Source organism: Nicotiana attenuata, unplaced genomic scaffold (genome assembly GCF_001879085.1).
Source record: "Nicotiana attenuata strain UT unplaced genomic scaffold, NIATTr2, whole genome shotgun sequence".
Classification (NCBI taxonomy): Eukaryota; Viridiplantae; Streptophyta; class Magnoliopsida; order Solanales; family Solanaceae; genus Nicotiana; species Nicotiana attenuata.
This window is the reverse complement of record NW_017672077.1, coordinates 210,548-221,138: the sequence shown is the minus strand read 5'-3', so window position 1 is coordinate 221,138 and position 10,591 is coordinate 210,548. Positions and strand designations below refer to the sequence as shown.

The window sequence follows — 10,591 nt, the reverse complement described above, 5'->3', positions numbered from 1 at the left end:
AAGTGATGTTTCATCGAGGGGAGCAAATACGCGTTGTACTTCTTTTCCTTAGCTAAGGTTTTATCCCACTGGGTTTTTCTAGCAAGGTTTTTAATGAGGCAGCAAATAATGTGTATTACAAGATATGTATACTCTTTTTCCTTCACTAAGATTTTTTCCCACAGGGTTTTTTTTCTTAGTAAGGTTTTAACGAGGCACATTATCTATAGATATCCAAGGGGGAGTGTTATGAAATATTATTTTTTGTAGTGGATGTCATATAACTCCTAAAGAAGTTACTCCAACTACTCTTCCCCATTATGTAGATAACTCCCACTACTTCTCACCATTATAGTTGTAACTCCCACACCTCCATAACCTCCCCATGATCTTCCTCCATGATCTGAAATGTTTAATGTCATGTTTATGACATTCTTTTGTATGCCTCTATATAATCCTATAAATAGAGGGTTTTGACACCACATTGTACACACTTGAACACTTGATGAAATAAAAAAGTTATTTCTTCTTCTCTTATTCTACTTATCTTCTTGTTTTATATTGTTACTTTGAGCTACATTTCTTAACAGTTTGAATTATCACAACCAACTCTCTTGGCTTTAGTGAAAGCAAAGAATGAGAGACGTTTGAACTTGAACCCTTTTAAGAATGCTTGAAATAGAACAAGTAAATGGTTGAAACTGAAGAAGATGTTTTGAGCGTTTTTTATATTGAATTCGCTCAATTTGTATTTTGAAAAAAAAAGCGTGATCAAAGTTAAGTATAAAATATAAACGAATGGAATCATCTAAGCTAGAAATTTAATTCCTTATATCTACTTGATAATAAATATTAGATCTCATGTCCCTACATGCCTACATATCAAAGATGAGCTCGTTATAATCCATAAACCTTGTTGATATACAGTATGCTCTTGCTATTCATTTTTTATGATTTTGCGACCAAGTAGATAATAAATACTAGTTTTACGAAATATGCTACGTCCTTTAAACTTTATTACCTTTTAACAACTCAATTTTTTTAAACCTAATTCTACTCTAACCTAATCAAGGGCAACATGACACTTCAAATCATCATAAGCCATTTTGATAAAGGATTGTTTGGTATGAAATTATATTCCATTGAAAATATTTTCTCATGTTTAGTTGGCAAGTAACTTATGCTATAAATAGAAGTGCGGTTCTCATGTAAAATATATTTTTTTAAATAACTACCGTCATGCATGGCTCACATAGACTTTGTCACACTCGCAGAAACAGAAAATGCACGGGAAAATATGCCTTTTGATTTGTTGTATATACAGTCTCCACAAGTCTCTTTAGGTTAAATTCCTTTTTTTTTTTTTGGTAACAAGCACTTTAAGGTTAACAAGAAAAATAAAAAAGCGAAAAGAATTGTTTGTCTAAAGGTGAACTAGTTTGTACTTCATGAAATTTAAGATTCGAAAAAGGCTCTTTTTTTAATTTAATTGTTATCCAGAACCGTTGTGCATTTGTGCTTTCCTTCGGGTGCTTTGATGAACTATAATGTAAAAGTTTCATCTCTAATATAAGTACACTCAAATCTCTCTATAATATCATACTCATATAATAACTATTTACTATAAAATTCAAGTTATTTTTAAAATCGATTTTTATGTTATATTTAACCTCTTTATAACAACTTTTCACCTATAACAATATATAACATCCATCTTTATAGCAGTACACTCTTTGTGAAATTATCCCTCTATAACATCGAGGTAGAATTTCTAGGATGACCAATAATAAGCCCAAAGATATTAATTTGACCAAATATTTTAAAATTTTAATGCACCACTTATAATAAAAATATATCACATTAGTATATACTTCCATAAACCAAAGATTTCATTTATGCCCATTAAAATATATGCTTGTATATTTTCAACAATTGCACAAAAGGAACTTTACGTGCATCGGCGCGTAATCTTTTTCATTGGACAAAGTTTTTATCTTGCTTGATGTATAAGATTTAATGATCCGCACATATCTTTCTTAGACTTTTTCCATCAATATTTATAGAATTTAATTTTCTAGTAGCTTAGCTTTAAAATATGTGCGTTAGAATTTAAATTTTAGTACATCTAGTTATAAATTTATAAATAATATCATATTTTTTTAATACTTAATTAGTGAAATATTTTGAGATATTAAATTAAACTTATCTTTTCATCTTTTATATGTAACATTAAAAAAATAAAAAGTTAATTTTTGAATATTATTTTTGTATAACAGTCAAAAATTATTTAAACGATAAATGTTGTTATATGTGAATAACAGTCATCCACTATAAAAGCCAAAAAATATCAAAACAGACAATTTTGTTGTTGAGAAGTTTGATTGTATCATACATATCGGGGCAGAGATAGGTGGGCAGAAGGAGCCCCTTAGTCCAAAATTACACCGTGTAAATAGATTAAATTTTTATGTATAAATATATTAGATGTTGAATTTATTCTTTTATTTTTTAAATCCCCTTGATAAAAATTGTGCTTTCACCATATAAAATCATAATAAATAAAGGATTTTCATTTGTTTAATATAGGTATCATATAGTAATAAATAAAGGTAAGATTTCCCGTGATGGACCCCAATACTCGCTATAACGGACCTTTCACAATCTGACACTATTTGACCGTTACAAATTATAATTTTTAAAAAATATTCAAATTTGGCCCACATTATTGCCACTCCAACTTTTGCTTTGAGCAGATACTCAATGTTCTCCTTAATTTTCTTTTCAAAGTAGAATCCGGAGTGGGAGTAGTAACAAAAGGTTTGCTATTATCATTCTTCACAAAACTCACTCCCTCGCTTTACTGTCAACCGTCAATTTCTCTCAAATCAACGGCCTATGTTTATCCCCCCAAAATCATACACAATCTTCTTCTTTCCCTCTCTCTCAAATCCTCATTTCTTCTGTTTACTCAAGAACCAATTTTAGCTTCCATTCCTCAATTTTCCATCAAGAATCTTGACGTTTCTTAGTAAAAATCTCAACTTTTTTACAACCCAAACAGTTTTAGCTAGTAAATTATTGAGAATCAGTAAGGGCATGTTTGGAATAGGAAGGTTTGATTCATAAAATGCCAGTTTCCACAAGATCTCAGATTACTGACTCTCAGGTAAAAAATGATCAAAGAATTAGAGCAAGAACAGATCACGAAGATTACCAAATGTCTAGAAATATGAGAAATCCACACCATGGTTTGAAGGAGAAGATGAAAGCACTTACCCTTTTGTATGAACAGCAAAAACAAGCCGCTGCTGCTACCAAGAATCAATATTTCAAGCCTGAAGAGTCAAGATTTTCGACTCATCCTAGTGTAGACCTACTCAGCTCCGGTAAAAATGTTGAGAAAGAGCAAAAAAATTCAAACCCCATTATTAGTCATGTGATGAGGGAGAACTCTATGCATAATACTTCAACTGTGACCAGAACTTACGTGGCGCCACGGCCGCCTTCAGTGGCGGAGGATTCGAAGGAGAATGTCGCGGTGGCGGCTGGAGGTGATAGAATAGTAGGGTTTTCTTACCCCAAAAGGGCGAATGCGGCGAGTACTGTGGCAAGAAAGCTTTCAATGGGAAGTTCAGCAATGCCACCGCATACAGAGCCTAAAGCAACTAAAAGGAATACTAGAGAGAATGTACAAGAGTTGAATACTATTTTTGAGAAAGTCAGCAGCAAGGGGAGTAGTGGTGATGATAGTGGTGGTAGTAGAATTCTTGTATTTGTAAGGCTAAGGCCAATGTCAAGAAAGGAGAGAGAAGCTGGAGCAGGTTGTTGTGTGAAAATTGTGGATGGAAGAGATGTTTATCTCACTGAGTTTGCTACTGATCTGAATGATTACCTTAGGCTAAAGAGACTCAGGGGTCGCCATTTCACTTTTGATGCTTCCTTTCCTGATACAGCTACTCAGCATGATGTTTATTCCACTACGTGAGTTCGAAAATCTTAACAAGCTTTTTTTTTTTTTTTTTTTTGTTAATTCCATGATCCATTGATCAAGAAAAAATTTGAACAATTGTCAAATTTATCAGTACTATGATTAATTTAGTCGTAGTAACTTGATAGTTTGTGCCAGCTGTGTCATTTCTAGTATCTTTTCTAGGTGTTTGTTTAAGGCATCTCACTTATGTAGGCAGTATCATTTCTAGCATTTTAGAGATGGCATTTGTTTAAGGCTTATGACTTTCTGTAGTCTTTCTCGAGCAAAAAGCAGTTTTTTCTTGCAATAGGAGTACATTGGCTGTCTAGCAGATTTTACTAGTTGTAACTTTTGGTAGGCTAAGTACTCTCATATTAAGGCTTTTTACACTGAACTATTGGAATATAATGGACTTAAATAGAGAGCGGAATGAATATAGATTATTCATATATCAGACCTTAATTGATTTGGTAATGAGCCATAGGGATTAATTCATTGAACATAGTGAAAAATTAGACATCATCAAAATTGTAAAAGCTTGACAGAATTTCCGAGATTTAATTTCTTTTCTTTTATTTTCTTGGGATCAATCTTTTGCTATCAGATTAAGACTCTTAAGTCTACTCCTCTTCATCGATAAAATGTAGATAGAACTGAACACTTGGAATCTTGTATCTTCCAGAACAGCAGAGCTTGTGGAAGCAGTTTTGCAGGGAAGGAATGGTTCGGTGTTTTGCTATGGTGCCACAGGTGCTGGAAAGACATACACAATGCTCGGTACCATTGAGAACCCAGGGGTAATGGTATTAGCAATAAAGGATCTCTTTAGCAAGATAAGGCAGAGGAGCTTTGATGGGAATCATGTGGTTCATCTTTCCTATCTAGAGGTCTACAATGAAACTGTGAGAGATTTGCTGTCCCCGGGTAGGCCTCTGGTCTTAAGAGAAGATAAACAGGTTCGTGCTTATTCTAAAGAATGATCATCCTCACAAACATTAGTGTTTCCCCCTTGTTTCTTTACTGAATAAACTGCACACTGCTCAATATGCTTCTTTTGGTTGTGCACCTTTTATACTTGTAGAGTAGTAGTACCTGAAATAGGAAATCAGATAGATGCGTTTAAAATGTTGACTGTTCAAAGCCATATATAGAAGAAAATTGACAAAAATATGATGAGATTTTCTCACTGCTTGTAATGCAGGGAATAGTGGCAGCAGGGCTTACTCAGTATAGAGCATACTCCACAGATGAAGTAAGTATCATTCTTGTCTTCTGGAATGGTCATAGCAGAGTATTAGTTGCTGAATCAAAGTTGTTGACCTGTATTTCTTTTATGAGAACAGGTAATGGCATTGCTCCAACAAGGAAACCGAAACAGAACCACAGAGCCCACCCGGGTCAATGAGACGTCCTCTCGCTCTCATGCTATTCTTCAGGTCATTGCAATTTTTGGCATATAATTAATTCATGTGCCACCGCCATTTCTTGACTTGTAATGAATGTTTTTTTTCAACACACAGGTTGCAGTTGAATACCGTATCAAAGATAGTTCAAATAACATTGTAAACCGAGTTGGAAAGCTGTCACTTATTGACCTTGCTGGTTCAGAAAGAGCTCTAGCTACTGATCAGAGAACTCTGAGATCACTTGAAGGTGCTAATATAAATAAGTCACTTCTCGCACTGAGCAGCTGCATCAATGCCCTTGTTGAGGGGAAAAAGCACATTCCTTATCGGAATTCTAAGCTCACTCAACTACTCAAGGACTCACTGGGTGGTGCTTGTAACACTGTGATGATTGCCAATATTAGCCCAAGTAGTCATTCATTTAGTGAAACCCAAAATACACTGCACTGGGCTGACCGAGCGAAAGAGATCCGAACAAAGGTTAGAGAATTCAAAACTACTACTCTGCAACATTGTTTTGCAGCCTGGCTCTCACCATAAGTGAAGTACTTTTAATGGCAACATTTGGTTTAAAATTTAGGTGTGATTGATTGATTTATTATTCAATGTTTACTGCCTCTATGCAATTTATCATTTTAGAAGTTACCAGACACTAAATCTCCTGCCCTATGCAGTCGTACTAACTTTCTGCAGCTTACTATACATTACAGTCTGTGTAATGCTACTTATCTTCACGCAATATCATGAGTTTTTTTTAAACGAATATTGTGTTTCTGGAAGTTATTTCATACTCCATATATTCATCAATGACACATGCTGTTGACAAATACATTAGTTGTAGAGCATCTATAATTTTCAGTATTTAAGGATGTAGTACTGTCCTAATATCTCCGTTTAACACGTGCAGGCTTATGATGCGCATGAGGAAATGCAAGTGCCTGATTGTGGAACTGATCAGGCCAAGTTATTGCTTGAGCTGCAAAAAGAGAATCGTGAATTGAGAATGCGTTTGGCTCGCCAGCAGCAAAAACTGATTACAATCCAGAAGGAAAATTTGGCTGAAAACTGTTCCCCTAGCCCATCTACAGTTTCCTCTATCTTATCACCAGCACCATCTTCTGCTCAGCTAAATGAAAGACGAAAAGCTAGACCCTCTTTCTTTGGTGGAAATTGTTTTACCCCAGAATCCAAGAGAAGAGGTCCAGATGAGTCGGTTAGAGATCTTAAAAAGGCAGTTAAGGGATTGGAGGCAGAAATTGAGAGACTGAAAAAGGATCACGCATTGGAGATAAAGCAGAAAGATGATACAATCCGTGAGCTGTCACGTAAGAGTGCAAAACCAGCAGGAGGGGCACAAATTGGTGTGAAAAGGATCGTTACAAGGGCAAGCTTGCGGCCTAAGGAAGCACGTGATGTTGATATGAAGAGTCCAAGTCATCGTTTTCAGTCTCCAGCTCCCACAGCTAAAAAGCGCAGCTTCTGGGATATAACAACAGCTAACAGCCCATCAGTTGTCACTTTAAATGGAAGAAAGACCAGAAGCCATGTTAACACCGAAACAGCAGCTGCACCATCCATGCTTCTCCAGGTACATTTGATATCTTCTACATTCATTTCACATGGCATCTATTTCACGAGTTTTTGGTTATCCATGCTTCTTCAGGTATATTTTCATATCTTCTACATTCATTTCACATGGCCTAATTAGTTTATCAACTCTGTAGTTGTGTGTTAGATATAGACTTTTGTAAGTAAACAGCTGAACAACGATTCAGACTTTAACTTTTGAGCTTAAAGAAAAGGTTACATGTTTCTTGAAAATCTCTAGCATCATACTACAACAACAGTAATACAACTATCCCTCAATACAAAGCAAGTGAGGTGGTTGGCTGTGTCCTCACTGTCCATGTCACTCCATTTAATCCCGTCTCAGTGCAATACTGTTAAAAGAACATTAGTCTCTCTTGCACTAGTAGTTAATCTGCATGTTCTATTGGCACAAGAACCAACATCATAATCATGCATTAAAGTGTACCTTTGAGTTTCTATCTTCTGCAAACTGATGCAGCTTGCATATCCATGTTTCTGGTTTGTGTTCATGTTTGGGCCACATGTCTTCAATTGCACCACCCAGCCAGGGTTTGCTCGCCAGAATGTAAAGCACTAAGAAGGCAGATCACTTGGCCAATCAAGCTACATCTTTCACGCGGAGCAAGGCAATGGAGGAGGCATTCACTTCTATTAGACAACAGACACTTGTATTAGACAAAAGACTAACTATCTAACAACGATTATATCTCTAGTTGTTTTTATGTCTTTTTTCTATCTTTTTCTTCCAGATTCCATGGGCTATTGAAGTCATGCTATTAATATTATTTCATTGTTTCGTCTTTTATGAAATACTTGAAGTGCATTTGCCTCAAGTTTGTCTTTTTCATTTTTCAGTGAATTGTGTGTTTTTCCAAGTTCAAGAAAATTAGAGGGTGATCATGTCTTTGACTCTTGACAGATGTCTTATAAACTTGACAATGGCACCATCAACCTAACAGTCTAACATACTATTGACTGTTTTAGTGGTTGGAATAATTTAATAGTATATCTTTATTCTATTTTGTCTATTTGTTAATTAACTTCAAGTGAGGTGGTTGGCAGTTATGACTAAAACCAGAAAAGAATTTGTGAATATATTGAACATGGATGTTGCTGTTGAATGGAGAATTTTCTTAGAGGGCCCTGTCTATAAATCTTAACTAGGAGTGAATTGTGATTTGGATGCAAAACAAACGACTCAGAAGATTTTAAGCTTGCAACACCTAATTAACTATGGTTAACTATTTGGATGTGAATGAAAAAAAAGGAATTTCAGCTCCATTTCTTTTGCCAACGACAACTTTGGAAAAATGACACTGTATAGCCGCTGTAAAAATAATAGCCGAAAAATGTATAAAATTTGTATATTTTTTTGTATATATACATTTTGTATGTTATATACAAAAATTATACAAGTTTTATATACTGTTTTCAACTACCAAATATAAATAGTTTCTTGTGCGGGTTAAAAGTGATAATGCCCCGACAACTTTCCATAATGCTGAGACAGAAGTAGATAATTATGGCCCAAACACAAGTTTGTTGTTGCACAGTAGTATTACCATACGAAAAAAAAGAAAGAGTATTGTCGTAGAAAAAAGACAGAACACCAATCTTGCTTTTGAAGTGAAGTACATAAACTGTTGAGGAAAAGTTTGTCTGAAAAATCAGACCATAACTGAAGTTGATGACAACTCTTATCATATTATAATAGACATAGCATCAATTTAAATTACTACTATAAGTTTGTATATGTAATAAAAGAGAACCTATTTCCAGATTTTTTGGCGATGATCTGACCCAAATGGTAAGCTGCCTACTATTATTCAATGGTCCACATCAATTGCTTCTGAAGTGTGCTTACCAACTAACTTGCAGGTAATTTAACTCCCCTCTTTTCCTTTTTTACTTAGCCTGTCTATAACCAGTTAAAGAAAGAAAAAACGGAAAAGGGCCAGATGTGTCCATGTACTATCGAAAATTAGTTATTAGTACCCTCTGTTATACTATCCTTCACTATCTACCCCTGTTGTTATCAATTTTAATATTTCTGCCCTCACATCTAACGGGCTAGTGCGTGCTTACACGTGGCAGCTTTTAAGTGTCCAGACCCATTTTTCCTTTTCAACCTAGTATCCATACCCGTGTTACGCGATTGCAGGAGTTTAACTAACTCGAGGATCGCAATGTTGATTCAGGAGAAGCTCTAGAATTCAACTATGAATGAGTACAGAGAAGCTCTTGTAACAACTCTAACTAACTCTAACTACTTTTCGAATTTCCAACTAACTACCTTAATTACCTTTTGAATTCCCTAACTAACTGCCCTTCTAAGAAGAAGAAGAAGAAGAAGAAGAAGAAGAAGAAGAAGAAAGCAGAGTAGAATAGGAAATGGATATCTTTTCATACATGTAACTTTGTTGATTATAAATGTATTTATATCTACTACATTGTATGAAATGATCGAGCTTCTAATAGATTTTTTCAACTAACAGATTCTTCCAGCTAATATCTTCCAACTAACTCTTGTAACAACTCTAACTACTTTTTGAATTTCCAGCTAACTGCCTTAACTACCTTTTGAATTCCCAAACTAATTGCCCTTCTAATAATCGTGTATCATTACTCCCCTCCAATAGAAGATCCTTGCTCACAAGGATCAAAGAATGGAAATTCGGTATGTAAAATAGTAACAATTTCCCACATAGCAGCATCAGCAGGTAATCCTTGCCATTTGATTAGAACCTGTGCAACAACCTTATTACCTCTTTTGATCATCCTTCTTTGCAAAATCAATTCAGGATCAGGACAGTAAAGGCTTGACAAATCAACAACTCGAGGATAAGATATTTGTGATGGCACTTCATGGTACTTTTTCAGCAAAGACACATGGACTGTAGGATGAATTTTCACCCCAGCATGTAGTAATAGAGTATAGGCCACCGGACCGATTCTTCTAATAATCTAAAATGGACCATAAAATTTTGCAGCCAATTTGTGTGATGAATGATTTGAAATAGTTACTTGTTTGTAAGGTTGGACCTTCAAATAAATCCAGTCTCCAACTTCAAATTGTCTATCACTTCTATGAGAATCTGTCTGTTGTTTCATCCTAAGATGGGCTCTTCTCAGATGGTGTTTAAGCAGCTGTAGCTTGAGCTCTCTATTGATCAATGTGTTGTCTACTTCAGCAAAGCTGATTCTCCTGGTATATATGGCAAATGCAGAAGGGGTGGTCTTCCATATAATGCCTCATAAGGGGTAGTCTGAATGGCAGAATGGAAGCAAGTGTTATACCAATATTCAGCCATTGGTAAATAGGAGAACCAGTTATTAGCATCTTCACTATAGTAGCATCTCAAGTAAGTTTCAAGGCTTCTATTCAGGACCTCAGTCTACCCATCGGATTGAGTGTCACGACCCGAATTTCCCACCGTCGGGACCGTGATGGCGCCTAACATTGAACCCGCTAGGCAAGCCAACGTTATTGGTTATTTTACCTTTTCTCTTTATCTTTAACAATTTACCAGATGATACAAGAAAATCAGCGGAAATCAAAATACGGACGAACAGAAATTAACAGTTTAACTTAATGCTAATACGAAGTCCATAATAAAACTCTACCCAGAACTGGTGTCACAATTTC

General features: G+C 35.3%; 1 protein-coding gene across 2 annotated transcripts; it reads left to right on the top strand.

Moving 5' to 3' along the window:
- Positions 1–2,747: 2,747 nt before the first annotated feature.
- LOC109211695 (kinesin-like protein KIN-8A) lies at positions 2,748–7,755 on the top strand. Of its 2 annotated transcripts, none has more exons than XM_019375260.1 (7): positions 2,748–3,960; positions 4,632–4,905; positions 5,151–5,201; positions 5,293–5,385; positions 5,470–5,835; positions 6,263–6,943; positions 7,424–7,755. In XM_019375260.1, the coding sequence occupies exons 1-7, from the start codon at positions 3,107–3,109 to the stop codon at positions 7,520–7,522; spliced, it is 2,418 nt and encodes an 805-aa protein (XP_019230805.1). In that variant the 5' UTR covers positions 2,748–3,106; the 3' UTR covers positions 7,523–7,755. The 2 variants fall into 2 exon arrangements, with proteins under 2 accessions (XP_019230805.1, XP_019230807.1); XM_019375262.1 differs by having other exon boundaries at positions 2,749–3,960; positions 7,490–7,755.
- The last annotated feature ends 2,836 nt before the right edge of the window (positions 7,756–10,591 follow it).